The 19,841-nt window shown below is 41.9% G+C and overlaps 1 protein-coding gene across 1 annotated transcript in view; it reads right to left on the minus strand.

The window, feature by feature from the left end:
- Positions 1–19,841, minus strand: part of fut8b (fucosyltransferase 8b (alpha (1,6) fucosyltransferase)) — a 132,163-nt gene that overhangs the window by 39,846 nt on the left and 72,476 nt on the right. Inside the window, exons 3-4 of the mRNA XM_033648916.2 lie at positions 10,519–10,637; positions 9,255–9,417 (exon numbers count right to left, since the gene is read on the minus strand). Of these exons, the coding sequence (XP_033504807.1) occupies positions 9,255–9,417; positions 10,519–10,637 (282 nt within the window). The remainder of the gene's footprint in view (positions 1–9,254; positions 9,418–10,518; positions 10,638–19,841) is intronic.

The raw sequence follows: 19,841 nt of genomic DNA on the forward strand, positions 1-19,841 counted from the left end.
GCTTTTGCCATAAATCAATAGGACAGCATTGAGTGTGAAAGGGGGAGAGAGAGAGGGGATGACATGCAGCAAGGGGCCGCAGGCTGGAATCAAATCCACAGCTGCTGCAGCAAGGACATTGCTTTTGTACATGGGATGCCCACTCTACCCATTGAGCTACTGGGCGCCCCATGACCTTTGACCTTTTGAATACAAAATGTCATCATTTCAGCATTATGTCCTATTAGACATTTGTGTGAAGTTTTTCTAATAATCAACATTGGAATTCTTGAGTTATGTTAAAAAAAGGATATCACAGTGACCTTGACCTTTGACTACCAGAATCTAATCAGTTCATTGTTGAGAACAAATCTGAAAAAACGCCACCAAGGTGAGATAGACAAGGTCACAGTGACCTTTAAACGAAGACCACCAATTCATCGATGAGTCCAGGGGGACGTTTCTACTTAATCTGAAGAAATTCCCTCAAGGTGTTCTTGAGATATTGTGTTAACATACAGATTGACTGAAAACCCGGACACATAATGCCTCTGGCTACGGCTATTGCCGGCACGAAGGTGTAAAAAAAAATGATGTCACCTTTAAGGCTGGTTTGCACATTACTTCTGTTATTTATTTCCTCCAAAACAGTAGTGAGGAACAGTGCCAGGAGTTGAGGTGTCATTAACACAGAGAACGATGAGGGCAAAACAGCGTCACCGATCTGTTTTAACCAGATATTCTCTCGTCTAGCTCAACTAAAAGCACTGAATCTGTCTGTACATTAGCCTGTTGTTCGCTACTGAGCCTCTTTGTAAATGATAATGTTACCTTCACTTCAACTGTTCAACTGACAAGCAGTTTAGATAACAGACACCCGACTGACCTGCTGTTATTACAGACTTGAATTAACCACAGACACTTGCCTCTTTCATGGACTCACAGCAATGCACCACTGTGATTCACAACAGAGTTATTATAGTTTTGTATTTATAGTATTAATAATCAAACACAGAACAAAAGACAGACCAGTCAAAGGAAATCAAATCAAGACTTAACTTGTGTGACATAAGTTCGGGAGTATAGCACATTTCATGACAATTAATTCAGCTTCCATAATTGCCACAAAAGTTAAAAATGGTTGGCAAAGAAGCGTGCAGTCGACCCTTCGATGAAATGGGATATTTCCTCTATTGTATATTATTTTTTATCAGTTATAATTTTGTTTTCAATTTTTGTTTTTTAGTTCAGTTTAGTTTCAGTAAGTTTCCAGAGAGGGTTTCAGTTTAGCTTTAATTGTTTAAACATGTTTAAGTTCGGCTTTTGCTAATTTCATTCTTAGATTTAGTTTTTTAATTATAATATGGGGCAGAGGCAAAACTTAAACATCCCAGTCCCAGTAAATATGAACTGATGCTTCCTCATGCTTGTTGCATGGACAAATTTGACCAAAGTGACAAAGACTAAAATTAAAGATATTTCCTGCATAATTTTATTTTAGCTAGTTTTGTTGGTAAACATCATCTTTCAGCATTTTTTTTTCTTAAGTCCAGTTTTTATTTTTATTTCCCTTACCAGAAATATTTTTCACATAGTTTTTAGTTTACTATAATAACCTTGGTTGACAACACACAATGCCTGCTGCAGAATTAATATGAGGCAAATACTAGAATGGATATTTTGAGTTATTTTTAGCATTAAAAATATAGCCAGGCAGGGGATCCCATATACCTGGCAGCCTGCCAGATCTGTACAATAACAGGAGAGACACTGCAGCACCTTCATTTTCCAGTTATCTAATTAACTGGATCAGCCAACAACAGACACCGTTTCTACACTGTTTGTGGTAAGAAAATGTACAATATCACAGAATAATGATATCAGCATATAAAAGGGCATTTACCATCCACATAAATATTGCCTACCCCTACTTGCATATGCAGACGACATGATCTTGACTCAGTGAACTTGCAAATTCATTCATCTCACCATTCATACTCGCATATCTTGTCTGTGACCTTATTTTTTGTCCTGATAAGACACCCATCTCTCTTATCTTTATTTCAAATCAGCGTAGACGTGCAGACGTTCACATAAATGAACTTCAACTGCCTCTGTGATTTTCTGCACAAAAATCCTCCTCAACAAAACCTTTAACCACATGACAGCAACCCTCTGAATCACATGATGTTTGTGCTCCAGCAGGTAGACGGCAGAGTCAACCCCCCTCGCTGACAAAAGTTCCCACAACATTACATCAGGCTTTAGATAAGAACATGCCACACACAGACAGACGGCATATGTTAGCAGTATATTGGGTGTTTAACATTACAGAGGCTCAACCGCAGCTTTCGGGATGTTTATAGGAAAAGTGTCGTTTTTGTCAAGCTGACTGACGACAACAGCGTCTTCCTCGTTGTTTAGCTGTGTTTTGGATTAAGTCTGCCATCTGCAAGCCTCTGACAGTGAATGTGTGTCATGTCACACGCTGCCAAATATTGTGACCATCCACTTACAAACATGCCCGAAAGCTCTCATACTTGAAGCTAAGGGCAGATGCAAACACATCACACACACATGCACATACACACTTATGCAAGCTTAATTTATTACTCACTTCTTTGACCCAAATCAGTCACATCCTGTGTGACTGAGAGTTCTCATGCATATATTCAGCAGTGCATGCAAAGACGCATACACACACAGAGCAGATAAACGTAACACGTCCCGTTTCAACAGTGCGGCGGGGTGAACAGTGCCTTTCTCCACGAATAAGACAGTATCATTACTCATTGTCCTATTTTGAAGCCGGAGCCACAACGTGTGCACGGATGTCAAACTCTCTTCCAGAAGCGCACAGGGGAGCAATCAGCGACCCTCTGTGGGAAGCAGAAGCTAACCTGGCTGGCCACAAAACTTAACAAGAAGGAATCAACAGAGGAGCCCTGAGGAATTTGGCAGCAAGACAGGGGAACACCGCACAGCCCTGATGCTCCTATGTATTGGTGTGTGTGTGTGTGTATGCGCAAGGGTGTGTATTTAAATGTGCGCGGTCTTGGGCATATGCGAAGCTTGTGGGCTTCCCCAGTGCTTCTGATTGGCTCAGACCGCAGACGTTGAGGCTGCAGCCGCTGGGCTTGGCAGCAGAGCACAGATTTTCTGAGTACTGATGCTGCACCAACGGGAGAACAATTACAAGGTCTCCGGCTTACATTACAGCTTGAGTATCAGCGGGCCAGGTAAGGCAGAGAACGGGCAAAACGGAGGAAAGAGAAAAGGTACTCTTTCACTGGCCTATGGGCCTACAGCGTGCTGTTTTGTGACATGATGAGGAACTAAACAGTAACAATGAGTTTACCTGATGTGACCCTGAATTCTTAAATATGGCTAACCATGCTGTCCTGCCCAGCCTGTTGCATGACTGAATGTTTTACAGTGTTCTGAGCTTTTGGGATTCACAGTAGACAGTATTATTACACATGCCTGTGGATATTCTCATTTATCCAGGTCATAGTTATCTCAAGGCAATTGAATCGAACGCAACTGGACCTAGTGTTTGTCTTAGAAGACGTTTCACCTCTTATCCAAGAGGCTTCATCAGTTCATGCCTGTCAGACTAGGCTGGAACTAGTCTGACAAACTGGTGTGGAAAACCCAGGTATCTAACCTCTGAGGAGGTCTTCACAAGGCCAGTGATGTCATTGGTTCATTAGTGCTCCAATGGTGTGTCAACGATGGTCGTTGAAACTCTTGCTGCCAAGGTGGACGACTCCAACGACCACCTTGGCAGCAGAACTTTCAACGTTTACACAGTTTATAATGTCTATCAAAATGTTGGGGATCAATATTATGTACTTTTTTCCGTATATGCATATTTTTTTAAATGTAGAAGAAACCTGCAAACTCTTTTGAGCCCATTGCCAGTAGACGAGAATGTCTTTCTGTTTTCTTCCCTGGTGTGTCACCGTTGACGTCGCAAACATGCTGGAAAACATAGTTAGTAACTAGTAGAAAGCAGCACGGAGGCCAATGGAAAATTGGTTAGTTTTTAATATATATGTTACTTATTCAGTCTCTCCTTCAAATTTGGTGCTGGCTAATTTGGAATTTGGGATTATGTTTGACTGCTGCTTGGACAGAGAAGGACAGAATTTGTGGCTGAGATGACAAAGAGTTGCTGAAGTTAACTATGGTCACGCTAGAAAAGGGGTGAAAATTAGCTAGTCCATCCAGGTGTCATATTTCCATCACTGCCTGTCAAAGCTGAAGTCTATTAATCCTCATGTCTATGGCAGAATCATTTGTCCCCAGAATGAAGGCTGATTGTAACCTTCAGGCAAGGTAAAACTGTTGTTTATGTCAACGCATACAATGTCTGGTTTTAAAGAGAAAAATTTAAGTTTAGGAAGGAAGTTTGGGAAGTGCTGAGCGCATAACTGGATAAATGAGACTTAGATTATACTGCACGAGTTGTGTGAGAGTTTGTAAACAGATGTTTTAAGGGTGGCTTCAGACCTAGAGTTGTCTTGCTTTGGTCTGAATCAGGGACTAGTTCTGTCACAAAGATGCATAATTACCTAGAGTTGGTTCGTGTTCTCACGGCAGCATTTACAAGCGGACCAGAAAGCTGCTCTTGATTGGTCAGAATTTCCATGCAGGAAAAATCCACAAAATGTTGAAGAAGAGTACACTTGCAAGATAAATGTGACACTTTCTAATGTCACAATGGAGGGACAACTACACAGGTTGATTTTAGCGCTGCTCATCGTGGACTATATTGCTGTCATTGTTCATTTTAGTCAAACCATACAGTTTGAAAACGAGGCGCGGCTCCAACTAGAAAACAATGTTTCGATGCACTGGATGTGCTGAATGTGCATATTAAGGCAGTACAGGAGGAGGTGCACATTAATAATCCTCCAGGACTGTAACATGCTCATGTTTAACCCAAACAATGTGTCATGTGACTGCAGCTGGTTCAGATCCAGGTCGGAGCACGTTCTGGGTCACATCCGAGTTCGTTTGTAACCAGACCGAGACCCCCTCTTCAAGAAGGTCTCGGTCTGGTTGTTTTGTTGCGCAACTGAGTGTGCCCAAACAAACTGCACTTACTGTAGGGGGCAAACGGACTTGAATTCTACTGAAGCAAACCAAACAGGGCAGGCGTGAAAGCACCCTTTAGTGTTGTTAACTGTGCTTCCCATTTACTTCAATTCAATTGGAATTTTCTTCATGAGGCAAGACAAACGTTTTCTTCATTAATTCAAGCTAACACGTGGTGAGTAATTGATAAACAAATGGTTATTTTGTGGGTGAAGTATTCTTTTAACACAAAGAAGTCAAACATGAAGGAAACTAAAGCCTCTTTTACCACTGGACAAAACCCCACTAACACCCACTAACATTTGGCTTTTGTTTAATGTGGGAAAGGTTACAACTGGCATTCATTCCTGGGACAAATGACTGTGCAGCAGTCACGGGTATTTATCGACTCCAGCTCCAGTTGGCAGTGACAGAAACACAACACCTGGGTGGATTACTGGATAAATTTTGCCCCTTTTCCTATGCAACCATCTGTAACTTCTGCGACTCTTTGTCATCTCAGCCACAAATTCTGTCCGTCTTTTATAGCTCCAGCTCGTACTGTGTTATACAACTTACAAATCCCTATATATTTCAAACATTTAGTAATTATATACACAGTTGTATATTTAGATTAGAGCTGCAATGATTGTCAATTAATTGATAAACAGAAAATAAATCTGTAACAATTCGTTGTGTAAAAGATTTATTTTAATTTTCCATCATCAGATGGAATTTGCCCAGTTGTCATGGAAATACAGATATTTAAAACTCACATCTTTACTGTGCATTTTAAGTTCCTTCTAACTTTGAAACTTTATTAGATTTTTCCACTGAGACTTGATATCCTGGTACACTGTGATGAGGTGATTTACTACAGTATATGTTACTAATACACTGGCACCAGTACATTCTTTCTGTGATTTGCTATTGCACACATTTGAACTTTGAACTGCTGGCCTCTTTGGCAGATCTCTGAACTTTCACACCTTCTCATTTCAGCTGTGTATGAAACTTTGTAAAACAAAAGCTCCTTATAACGCAGTGATTGTATTTACTGGGAGAAGTAATTGCACACCGTCTCTCATTGTGCCACATTTTTATTTTACTTGGGAAATGTTGGAGACAAGGACCTTACCCCCGTCCTGAGCAGAATTTAAATGATGGAGCGGTGCATTTATTGGAGTCAAACATTTCATTGCTCTTTCCACCTCTGCCCCTATCTGTGCTGGCTCTCCCAGCCTCTGCCTGCAGCACATACAAAGAAAGCTGGGGGGCTTAGAGGGAGAGTGAATGCATGTGAGAGTCTGTGACTGTATGTGTAGGTGTGTGCGCCTGTGTGTACGGGGTGAGGAATCAGTCTTTGGAAAGCTGCTTAGGCAGCAATGACTAAGACAATGGGTCCTGTAAGCCACTTCAGCAGGATTACAATGAACCACTTGGCGAAGGGACATCGGGCCTTTCTTCATTCAGCGGCGTGGATGCTGGCCAGGTGACAGAGAGACTGCGTCTGTGACCTTTGCACTTTGTTTCTCAGCAACCGCCGCCAGTGCTGCTTTCAAGTTCCCCTGTCAGAAGTGTCAACTTTTGGCATCATCAGTAGGCAGAGCTGGTAAACAATACCCTGTGAGTCATCAACACTGAATTTATTCACAAAGAAGAAACAGGGAGAGATAAAAAAAAAAAGACACTGATCAGGATTCTGAGCTGGGGCCTGTCTATATATCGAATATATTTAGTGGTTAGCGCTGTCGCCTTCCTCCCACAGTCCAAAGACATGCAGGTTAGGTTAACTGAGGACTCTACAATGCCCGTAGGTGTGAATGTGAGAGTGTCTGTCTGTCTCTATGTGTCAGCCCTGTGATAGTCCAGCAAACTGTCCAGGGTGTACCCTGCCTCTCACACAATGTCACCTTGGAGAGAGACTGACCCTGTACCAGGATAATGAATTACGGATAATGAATGAATATTTAAATATCAATTAATGTACAATATGGCAGATGACCATATTGGTTGTGGGCCGCTACGACAAAAAAGAAAATGAGAGATTACATCATGCTTCCAGCTCCTGCATCAATGAGTATGTTAAACTTTTCTGCTGTAGTTGTTACAAGTTGTGATCATTTTAACTACTTAACTACTACTGCTACTATCATCAGAAGGAAGTACGAACACCTAACATACAAACACAGCTGGGTACTCTTTTACATGTTTTTTTAAATACTATTGCTGATACAATATCTTAATGTCAATACTAATAAGTTACTCTGAGAAATATAAACGCTTTTATCATGTAACAAAAGAGGCCAGTGTTCTTAATGCTACACTTGTATAAACACAAACAAAAAGTAAACGCAACTTACATATCTAAGCAAACATTTCATGCTGACTTTTAGGACATGACAGTTCAATAATCTGTGCTGTGATGACTTTTAGGGCAAGTGTTGAGGTGTTGAAGTTTCATAATGATACGATATTAAATTGATTCTCTGGACGACAATACGATGTTTGCTGATATCATAAAGTCTGCCACGATTACAGCTGCAACTAACAAGTATTTTTATTGTCGTTTAATTTGTTGTTTATTTTTGTGTTTTTCAGGCTTGTTGTTATCGATCTGCTGTGTGGTCTTGAGTAACCTCAGCTTATGGTTGGACTACTCTTCTCTATGATGTTTGTTCCATGTTGGTGGAAGTTTAACCTGAATACGCAGTGTGAGTTTAAACACTTTATTTGATCAAAGTTTAACCTTCATGTGGGGCGTCGGTAGCATAGTGGATAGTGCCGGCGCCCCATGTATAGAGGTGACGCCTCGCTGCAGCTGTCGTCATCCCTGACTCTCTCTGTCACCCCATGTCACTCTCTCCTGTCAATTAAAGGCAAAAAGCCCAGAAAAATAATATTAAAAAAAAAAAAAGTTTAACCTTCATGGAATATTCTTTACACATTTTGTTTTCTTAAAAAAAAAAACAAAAAAAAAACCACTAAAGTATTTGATAATATTTTCACAATTAACAGATTAGTTGTTTGGTCTATACTGGTCCAGCTGGAAATTTACTGCACTTAAAGATTAAGTGTATTTTTATTACAAACTAGACATGTCTGCAAGTCACTTGTGGTCCATTCACAATGGGCTTGCGACCCAATTTTGGACTGCGACCCACCATTTGGGAACCACTGATCTATAAAATGTCAGGAAATGGTGAAAAAAAAGTCAATCAGTGTTTCCCAAAACTCAAGATGACGTCCTAAAATGTTTTGTTTTGTCAACAACTCAAAGATACTCCGTTTACTGTCATAGAGGAGTAAAGAAACCAGAAAACATTTTTATTTGACAGTTGAAATCTAATGAATGAATCGATGTAGCTCTAGCGACGATATGATTTTCATTTAATTCCATTCAGGATACGGCGACTGACCTGAGACAATATCAGTAAATATCCTCATTGTCTTTTTCTTGGCTGTGTACCGTTATCTGTGTTAGCACTGTTTGAATGTTCAGGAAGGACGTGAGAAATGGTGACACAGATGTGCCATCATTAAGTGTGTGTGTATCATAAATATTCCTATATGCATTCAGGTTTTTACTTTGCATTGATGATATGAGGTCACTGATCACTGACTCAATATATCAATCCAGACTGTAGCACTGGTACACCCCTGATATACAGTGTACCAGGAGTGCCTGTTGATTGCTGAGTGATATCAGTTAGTCTAATGGAGTCACAGATATTAACGATGTGAGACTCAACATCACTATCAACACTTTCCACTCACAGCATTACAGACATAAAAGGAGTTGTTAAGAAGCTTTCAGACCCCACTGCAAGGGTTTATATTTACTCAAAGGCAAGACATCCTTAAGGAATGCGTGTCTAAATACTCGCTGGGAGTGTGTTAGGTTGAAGAAACGACACAGAGAGAGAGAGAGAGAGGGAGAGAGAGAGAGGACAAACACAATCACACTCACTCACTCAATTTGGGGGTTCAAATTCACCGTATGTGCATGACTCTGGACTGAGAAACAGACTAAAGAAGAACATGCAAACTCCACTGTGTGCTTCGACCTTCTCTCTGGAGGTGACAGTATTATCTACTGATATTAGTGTGAGCTTTCTCATGGATGTGATGGTTCTCTTCAAATCCCTGTGGAACATCTTGACATTTTCACTTTCAAGCAGCGACATGCTCACCTCTCCTGGTGTCCCAGGTCCTGCAGGAGCGTGTCGGCGTACTTCTGCCTCTCGCTGGGCTCGGCAATGGCCAATTTCTTCACCTCGCTGCGGACAAAGTACCAGAACTCCTTAACACCGTTCTCCACCCTCCTCCGCAGCTCCTCCTGAGTGGGCCCAGGGCCTGCAGGGGGGGACGGTAAGAGAAAACGTTTCACATGAAAAACAAAAACGTAACAAAGACGCTCAGCTGGCACAACATTTGAAGCACAGTTATGATCTAAGACAAAGAATCGATGACATTAACTTCAAAGCAGCTCCCTGGGAATACAGCTGGAAGGGAAGAGGGTAGGAGAAGATGCCAAGAGGTCTTTAGGAATGTTTGAGCATTTGATTATATGAGCCTAAATAGGCTAAACGCACAAAGCTAGGTTTCGGAATATAACCATTAAGATGCTCCTTTTTTATCGTCTGTCCCTGGGTGTTGCTTTGACCTCAATAAGGAGCACTTGATCACTGTTTCTGTGCCTCGTGGCTCTCTCTCATGTCTTTTCTCACACAGTTCTAACAACAGGAAGGAACTCTATACCCCACCCGAACCCAAACAATGTGGAGTAACCCACATGGATAACACAGCTGACTGCTCTGGTTTCTGCGGAGAGAGACAAAAAAAAAAAAAAAAAAAATCGTGGAAAGGGAAGGACAGCCTGGAGCACGAAAAGGAGGTGGTGGTGAGGAGGGAAAAGCTTTTTTTTTTTTTTACGTTCCTATCTTGCACACTCTCTTCGCTCCTCACTCCCTCCCTGGGTGGAAAAAAGCTGGAGGGTATTTTTAGCTTTTTCTTCCCCTGCGGCAAGATAGAAAGGCTGACCCCGTGCTGCCCTCCGCGCTCACATGTCCTTCTTTATTTTCTCTCTGTCTGTCTCTTTTCTCTCCTCTCTCCTCCATTCTGCCATTGGGGCATTCACACTGCTTCCACTTCATTCACACATTTCCCTGCTTACCTGACAGCTTTCCTGCCCCTCTGACCACTGCTTAGAGTGGCAAACACACACATAACCCTACCAAGACGGCGCGGCTCTGCCATCATCGCTGCTGAGCTACAGCGGGTTTAACAGCGGACTAGACCGAGATTCTTGCTGCGGGCGAAAGCTCACAAGAGCCGTTGACTGATTCATACCATATACAGTCAACCCCCGCATCTTCAAAATCAATCCTTTCATATTTCCGAGCTCTGTGCCAAATCCTTCCCTCCAACCTTTTTACATGGTCTGGCCTTGCTTACCATCTCCAGTGAGTTTCTGGAAGCTGTGGATCTTCTGTTTGGCTCTGGTTAGCTGGTCCTCCAGGGAGCGCAGTCTCCCTGCAGCGAGGGACCCGGCTTCTGCCTGACCCTCTGGTATCCTGGGGGAGATAGACACAAGGAGAGGACGTGATGGGTGAGCATGGGACCAAATGTGTGCCGACAGAAGAATGTCTTACTCTGCAGAAATACTGTGCTGATACTGTAAAACTGGATCCCAGTAAAGCGACACATGTGAGAAATAATTCAGCAGAATTGTATTCAGTGAAGTGCTGCAAATAATTATTACTTTCATTATCAAAGTACAGGGTTTCCCACACGTTCATTTATTTGTGCGGCCCACCATGATTAAAACATCTGCCAACACGTTTTGATTTTCTGTTTTTGGAGGTGGACTGTTTATTAGGTGTGCTGCTGTAATATATATACCACTCAGTTATTCATAGCTCCAAAGCATTCTCTGACAACAGACGGAGCAGCAAAGAGGCAGGCGCAGTGGAACTTGCTGCAGCTCTCATCCATCGATCTCATCTGATCAACTCTGATTGGACCAACTGATCAGTTATTCACCCCACGACTCAAAACAGACAAAAGGACACCCCCAGCCCTGCCAGCTACCGCCACACTGATGTCAATATTTTTTTTGATGACTCCATTAAGTAAAAAAATGACAAATAAGGCCCTTCATAACTCTCCTAAGCCCAAGTTCACATCTTCACACACACACACACACACACACACAGAGTAAAAAAGGACATCCTACAACTAGCATTTCCACTGCTTTACTTTCACTTCACTTCCTTTAACTTTGCTAAATTCCTTTAAGTTTCTGCAAACCACATTCAGCACATTAACATAGCAGCAAACCACGAGTTGTTATGTAAGGATATGGTGGAGCAATGGCAATCTGAGCAGGGAATTAAGTCACACTCCCTTTGTGAGTGTGTTGTAATCCGAGCATCTCTGTAGACAATCTGGCCGTGTGTGCGTGTTAGTCGAGTCGAGTCGATTGTCGATATGTGCCAAATCATAACAAAAGTTATCTCAGGACACTTTATAAGTAGAGCAGGTGTGTCAAACATGCAGCCCGGGGGCTAGAAGTGGCCCGCCAAAAGGTCCAATCTGGCCCACTGGATGAATTTGCACACCTGATAGTGATGCACTTGTGAAGACTTCGAGGTGCCAGGTTTCAAGAGCAAGTTAAACACTGAGTAAAATGTTGCTTCGGAGGCTTTTCCACCCCGACCAGAATACAGTTCTTTTCTTTCACATTATTTTGGTGTGGTGATGTCAGGGTTAATACTCAGGAGTGGAAATGCGTAGAAAAATGCACATGTAATGAGAGTGAGTAATGGACTGTGGAAAAACTGAGAAATATTGGCGAATATCCATTCATTTTTCTGAAGACATCACAGGCTGTTTGTCATCTGTTTTATAAATGATTGCAGTTTTTAAAATGTACTTCTTTAAACAAAAAAGGGAACAATTTGGAGGTGTTTGTTATTTTCAAGACATTATGCAATGGTTTTACTGGTGCAGCCCACCTTGGATCAAATAGGCCTGTTTCCACCGAGCAGTACAGTACGGTTCGGTTCAGTTAGGTACCCTTTTTCTTCCGTTTCCACTGTGAAAAGTTGTGGATGGTTCCGATGGATCTGTTCCGTACCGTCCCCATTTTTGGTCCCCCCTCTGTTGGGGTACCTAGCACACAGATCTGGAACTAAAAGGTGGAGCTGTGAACACTGCAGCCCATTGATTGGTCAATAGAGGACGGCCACTCTGCTCAGGGCTGAGTTGTGGCTGGTTTTGAGGCTCATGTAACCACTGTTCATACCATGGAGAGTTTATTAGTAAACTGCAACTATAAAATAAAGGATGTTTTGCTGCCTCTCACAGCAGCTGGAGTCTGAGAAAAAATAATTTAATTCACTGGGCCGACTGCTGGAGACTTTTAAGACAGAACGTCAACTTGTAATGTTACACTATACCGGAGGTGAGTGTGTGACACCTTAAATATTCTATAAGATAACTTTGACCATTAGTTTAGTTTTTATATGACATACACTTTTAGTAATGAGTGGATCTTCAAGCATTTATACATATTAATTTTGTTGGAATTACATGAACTGCATATATTCCAATCTTCACTCACAGAAAAAGAAAGCGCCGGGAGCATTGTTCCTGTGAGCTCCAGCAACACTAAACCCCTGAGCTTGCCTGAGAAGAACTAAATGCACAAATCTGCTATTTCTAAATATCCCATGGAGAGAAACTCTCACTGCAGCCTGTTTATTTTGTTCTGAAAAAGTCGGCGTGCAGCCTCGTTCTGTGGACGATAAACGAGGTGCAGACTTCCCTCTCTCACCGATAATGAGGAACTACAGTGAGTGTTGGACGGAGCAGTGAGTGACAACAACCCCGCCCATGTGAAAGAGTATTGTTTGTGGTGGTAAAGCTAGGGTCTAGGTACCATGTCTGAAGGGTTATTTTTGGTTCCAAAGGTACCATACCGAAAGTGTTTGGTGGAAACGGGGCTTGTGTGGCCCGTGAACTAAAATGAGTTTGACACCCCTGATACAGAGGATGACTAGATGACACTCTTTCAATTCACAGAGATCCAACCAATCAAACAAATACTCACTACGAGAAATCACTCATTATTTTTCTCACAGACTCTATGGTTGGCAGCCGTCTGCCCCTCGAGTGCATGTGAATCCCTGTGTGTGTGTGTATATCACTGGCTAGCTAATAGCCAACACTTCAGTCGCCTCCCACCAATTTTCAACACCAACAGCACTGCTGCCGTTGTTAGCACTGCTAACACCATTAGCTGCTAGCTACTGGCTCAGCCACCTCCATGTTGAGAGCCGTGTGCAGACAATCCCAGCTCAGTCTCTGAATCATAGATATGCTCTGAATGTCACACACAGCTCTTTTAAAACACTGAAACAACCATTATTACCATCATTACTGTTGATATAAAACTATTGGATCAGTAGTAAAACATGTCATTACCTATGTATGATCTTTCCAGTGCAATGCCAACTAGATAAGAGAGCAAAGTTTAGAGCAATCCCTTAATTCCAGCCTCACTCATTTTAATCCAGCAACAGCATGGATAAATTAGTTTGACAGTGTTTTCCCTCACTGAGACTTGAACATCAACCTTTTCCACACCTGACTGGATGTACACAGAGCTTGCTTGGCTGTGATTAGTCTTTGCTTGTGATACTCAATCTGGAAAAACATGCTGGCTGTTGTGCAAATATTTTGAAATTCCTCTTCCACAATCACCCGAAATCAGTCTCTGAATAAAAATCTGACAAGAAGCACTGCAGGCCACACATTTGCAGTACTCCGCTTCATTTTATATCTACAACACCGAGTTTTAAAAGTCATTAATGAGGCGCAGGAGTTTTGGAGGAGCCCTGAAAATGTTTAACATTCACTGCTCAGCCTGATATGTACTGTATATTCTCATTTGGATGTTTCTGGGCTTAAAAGTTGCAGTGAAAACTGAGCTTTGAGGGCTGGCATCTTTTAATGTGCACCACTGAAAATTCTACTTCATTTGCTAAGACACCACAGTGGAGCTTCCTGGAGGCCTGTCCCAGTTTATTTATTTTAAGATCAAGATTATGTACCAAGTACTGAATCATTCCATGTTTGTTAGGTCCAGCCCGCCTACTTCTGAACAATACATCCAAACATTATATCCTGTTTCAATGACTATATACTTCTGGTAAAGTGTATGCCTGTTGTATGCCATTTGTTTGTGACTTTGAATTTAACACTATAGGCAGCTGATTGATCACATGATGCCTTTCTATGCATCTCATTCAGGGAGCCCTATTTAAACTGCTCTTGCCTGCCTACTGTTGCTGGTTCCTCTGCAAGCCGCTTTGCAACCCGCCTCCATCCCAGCTCCACCTTTTCATGCTGTGTCTGACTCATCAATGTCATTTCTGTTTGTCACTGATACTGCTGTGTTCTGTTTCCTGCTGCTCTCCCTGCCTTAGGCTTGCCATGTAGGCACATGGAAGGGCAGGGAGGTAAGAGCCTTAACAATAAGTACTTTCTATGGTCATATTTAAAGATACTGAACATTGTGAAACATATTGTCAACCAGCAGCTTCAGTACAAAATAATCTGTATCAGACTTCTGTCTTAAAACAATATTAGTGGAACCCTGCTGCTGAGGCACTGACAAAACGTCAGACTGTAAGGCAGGGGATGACGTAACCTGCTTCTTCAATAGCTTCCACTTTAGAGGAAAATTATGAAAAAATAAGTCACATGTAGTGAAAGTGAGTAGTAGACTGACTAAATGTGGAAAATCTAAGACATACTGTTGAATTTGGACATAATTTTTCTTTCTTCATTGTTTGGTAAATGGAGAATGTTTTCAGAATGAAAGAAAACTTTGTAGGCGTTGATATTTATAGGTTATTATGCAGTGGTTTCAGTGGCCTGGCCCATGTGAGATCAACTGAACTAAAATGACTCTGGAACCCCTGCTATAGACCAATCAAGCAGAAGGTAACAAGTTGCCATTACTGCGCTGAGGTCTCTCTACAACATGCACCTTTTGGATGCAAGCTACCCTAAGAGGTGTTGAATTTTTTCCTTTTACCTTTACGTTCTACAGTATGTTGTTACTTTTGACAGCATTATGAAAAAGCTGCTCCAATAGTTGTGGCACACTTCAACATTGGGAAAAAAAATTGATTCTGAAACAAATAACATCACTCAAGTTAACACTGCTTAGCTAAGGTAGCTAATGTTAGAGGGCTACCGTAACACTGTCGAGGGGCTGCGGTGGTCCCACAGAATAAATTAACTCAATCAACTAACTGTGTCGTTATTGGGAAATATAATATTAGTTAATAGGACAATGACCACGAAGTAAACATCATCTGGATAGCATCACAAACAGAACATGTTTAATGTTGTCTGGTGTTCCAGTTCTTATGTGTGAGCGTTAACCAACTAGAGACTCGGCTGAAAGCATCGTGGTTGCTCTTGTGGTGACAGCAGCTGTTGAAAACAGAAACAGAACATGTAGGTGACCGTCTTATTTTTTATCAATTTTTTATATATACTCATCTGTTTATTATACTCGGCAACCATTTACGGAAGTGACAACATGAAACCACAGATGCGTTTCCACTTTCGTATGTGACTGGAGTCTGTAGATCCGTACATATACAGATGATGCAAGTGCACTTCTTTACGGATGGATAGACACCTGATAGAAACAACCCGTAGCCACGGTGGGGAGGCAAACTTTGTTTATTTTACACAGTCTATGATTTCTTGCCATCTAGTAGTTTGGAATATGTGCTTAGAACATTACCGGGACAGAAACAGGACCTGCCAAGTACGTGGCATGTTGTGTGAAATATTAAATCAAAAAGACGTATGAACTGCTGAACGAGTCATAATGACAATCTGACAGTATATATTGTATAACCATATTTTATCAGAATAGCATTACTCAGATTCACAGTGTGTTAAAACTAGAAAATCAAGTTCTTTTTAATCAAACAAACTCACTTGACAATCAACAGTTAGCAGCCTGTTAGCTAAGCTAGCACACTGTTATACGGTCTCTCTGAAATCCACAGCAAAGGTTCAATGTTTTTGATGAACTCGAGGCAAATTCCCAACCAAAATCTCAACGAGGATTTTCACAGGCACATCGGACATCACAGAGATTCCTATAGGAATAAATGGACTTCTGGTTGCTTTGTCTCTGCACACATTTGTAAGTGGAAACAAGGCGTTTTTAACCATGGAAAACTTAAAAGGTACACAACGCAGGATTTCCCTAAAAACAATGAAATATCTATGACAATGTATAGATTCAAACAGAAGTAATCCCTCTCAATCATCACTCCTGACCCACCAGAAGTGTGTGGCGGTGTATTTTTCTGCCTTTATTTTTGTTTTCTATGCTCAGGATGTTGATGGGCGTGTACCTCCTCAGCCTGCAGGAGAAGTCCGGGCTTTACAAAAAGGTAGTGACCTGGTGTCACACCATAAGCAGCAGGCATCCAAGAGACACAGCGCCAAACAACACAATTACACCGAGGCAAAACGCCAGACGAGGGTTAATCTGGGGCTGGCTTTTACTTTTACTTTTGCTAAGGAGTGTGTTCACAAACAGTAACTGACAATCCTGCATAGTATACCTTTAACTGGTACTTGGCAGACAGAAACGTCTACATTTAATGCCAAAGTTTGTCATCAATTAGCTGAAATGATCTTCAACCTTTGCTGCTGACTCTGACCTGCCAACCATGCCGCAAGATGGCGGAACACACAAAGCGGTCATCTGAGTCTTGTACATAAAAAAAAAAAAAAAAAAAATCACTACTGTACTATTCTGTACTGTAATGGGCCAACATTTTGACTCTATAGTGGATACAAATTTAATTTAGTCAGTCAAAACAGACTGAGATCAAATTAACTTAATAAAAAAACATCAAAGCTTTTAAAGAGCAGTAAATAGATTAAATATCATTTGTTGCTGCCCTCTGACCTCTTATGAGCAGCTGTACTGGAAATCCCCTTTCATTACTGTACATACTGTATGCTGATTGGTGCTCCATTGGGCACAGTGGCCTGGTCTTTCTAAGATCACGTCATATACAAAGGTCGCAAGCAGCTAATCCTTCCCTCACACTGTTGCCATTGAGTCACAGTTACAAGGTCTCTGTAGTTCTTTGTGTTTTTCCTTGATAAAATGTGAGCAAGCATGACTAAGATACAGTAAGAGCTCAAAAGCATCATATTTAAAGGAGCTTGGCAAATTAACAGCTGATAATCTCGCAATTTGCTCATTATAGTTGCCTTTCAGTCCATTTAACATATTCCACATTAATGTAATAAGCTATTTTCAAAGCCATATCTGTGTTACAACTGTACGGTTTCAGTGTAAATTATCACTCGCTTGTAAATACAAAAATACGTAGAAAAATGTTCACAGCTTCGTGTCGATGAACTGTGAATAACTCCTGCATGCATGTAATGAAAACACAAACGAGCACTCTGACACGCTCAGAACACAGAGTTCAAATCAGCCAAGGAGAGAGAGAAAAAAAAAGAGAACCGCTACTGACATTATACCAAATCAATTCCTCTACATAAAACTATTAAAAATGGAATATGTTTGAATGCACAGGGGCATTGGCGAAGTGCTGCAAAGGCCATGTTAATGAGTCATCAAGGCATGCAAACTCAATTTGCTCCCTGAGTGAGGAACATCAGTCGCTGGCAGGCATAAAGATGAGACTTTTAAAGTTGCAACAGCCCTTCTCGCTGCACAGCTCCCCCCTCGCTGTTCAAGCCTCGGTCCCTGAGAAGCCCCGGCCTCCCACTTCACTGAGCACTAACTGAGCATTGTGCTTCAAAGCCATGGAAATAACTGAGGAGGAAAAAGGAGGATATGTTAACTCTGACATTATGTAACCGCGTGATGGACAAGGATAAACCTATTCATACCTCTGTGGCATCATGTGTGTCTTAAATTCACGCTGCCTTTCTCTGTGAAGTCTGTGAATGCCCAGTGCTGCTGCCTGACACAGATCTTCTGTAATAAGACCCAGGTGCATTTCCTTTCCAAGCATCATCTCGACTATGTATTCTCACAGCTAACTCCGTTCACACAGGATCTCCCCCAGGCCACACCCTAACCTGCTTGTTACACCATTGTACAGGAAGTAGGACTATTTCCTAAGTGACATCATTTCCCAGGGGTCTTAAGTGCTGCTAAAACTGTAACATGAAGCAACACGATATCTCCTTGAACAAGGCAGAAGAAATAGGGCAGACCAGCACAGGCTAATGAGCAGAGACGTGATACAGAGGTTAGCTAACATGCTCCAAAGAGACATAAACTGCTGAGACATAATGCTGGTGCAGGCAAACCACAAGCATCCCTCACCAAGATATGTAGATATAAAATATATCCAAACACTCGGCGGTATCAAAACACACACACACACGGCGGGGAGGAGGCAAATACATGCACAAATACACAAATGATCCCTGACGGTATCTCTAGAGGACCTGAAGCGGAGACTAGACAAGGCAGCTGGATTCAACAGCGTCTTAATCAAACGATACAGGAGAGGTAACAGATGAGACAAACTCTGACTCGGGGGAGGCGGGGCGGAAAGGTGTGTGTGTGTGGGGGGGAGAATACTGTGGAGTGAAAGACAAGCTATGAAAGCAGGGGGTGATGAGCCCCACCGGCACTAAGCACTGAGCCGGAAAGCAGGTGAGGTTCAGTGTGCAACCCAGTTTCCTCTGAAATGCTGCCCCAGCTGTCGCTCCATTGCCTCCTGCCCCCGCACCCGGTAACCATAGAGTTCACAGGGTGATCAGAGTCAGGCGGAGCAGCTTGAACGGTGCAGGCCTGGGTGGCACTGCAGCGCATACATATTTCTGTGGTACGATTTAATACAATCTGCCTCACTTCAAAAGAAAACCTATGTGCTGACCTGCGCAGCCATACATATGGATGGGGATGTAAAGTATTCTGGGGGGTGTAGATGAAAGCAGGCTACATGGATGCAATTTGCCTTTACATTAAGAAGAAACCTAAAGGGACAGTTCAACCAAAAATCAAAAATACATATTTTTCCTCTTATCTGTAGAGCTATTCATCAATTTAGATTGTTTTGGTGTTAGTTGCTGAGTGTTAAATTAAAAAACTCAACAGCAATGTCTCTTTCCAGAAATCATGACATCATAATCAACAGACCTTGTTGTGAGCTATTTCATGTAGGGACTACTTTCTTTCTACCGAACCACACCCACTAACCATAAAGAAAGTGTGCATCTACTCATGGAGGTAGGTTTCAAGTAGGTTTTTACTTACAATAAATTAGCTTTGATTTTTGGTGCATACATTAAAGATACAAGAACATATGAGGAAATAAAAATAAGGCAAAGTACTGCTACACTCAAGTACCATAATATAACAAATATGTATAATATAGCTGTTTTAGGCCTGGTTAACAGGTCAGAGCAGCCACACTGCCCATGTGAGCAGCGCTGCTCAGGTGCGGCGCGGCTGCTGCTCAGCTGCGGAGCATCTAGAGATTCGGAGGCTCGCCGATTTTTTACGTGTGAAGAAAAATTAGACTTTGGTTTGGTTTTTCTTTGGCATTATACCACTTTTCACAACCGTTTCAATGTCTAGATCACACAGACATTAAGAAATATAAATATTCCCTTTTATGTTTCTTGTTTCCCTTTCAAAATAAAAGCTCTCTGACAGCTTTTCTGTGGACAGA

This window comes from Epinephelus lanceolatus, chromosome 13 (assembly GCF_041903045.1).
Source record: "Epinephelus lanceolatus isolate andai-2023 chromosome 13, ASM4190304v1, whole genome shotgun sequence".
Classification (NCBI taxonomy): domain Eukaryota; kingdom Metazoa; phylum Chordata; class Actinopteri; order Perciformes; family Serranidae; genus Epinephelus; species Epinephelus lanceolatus.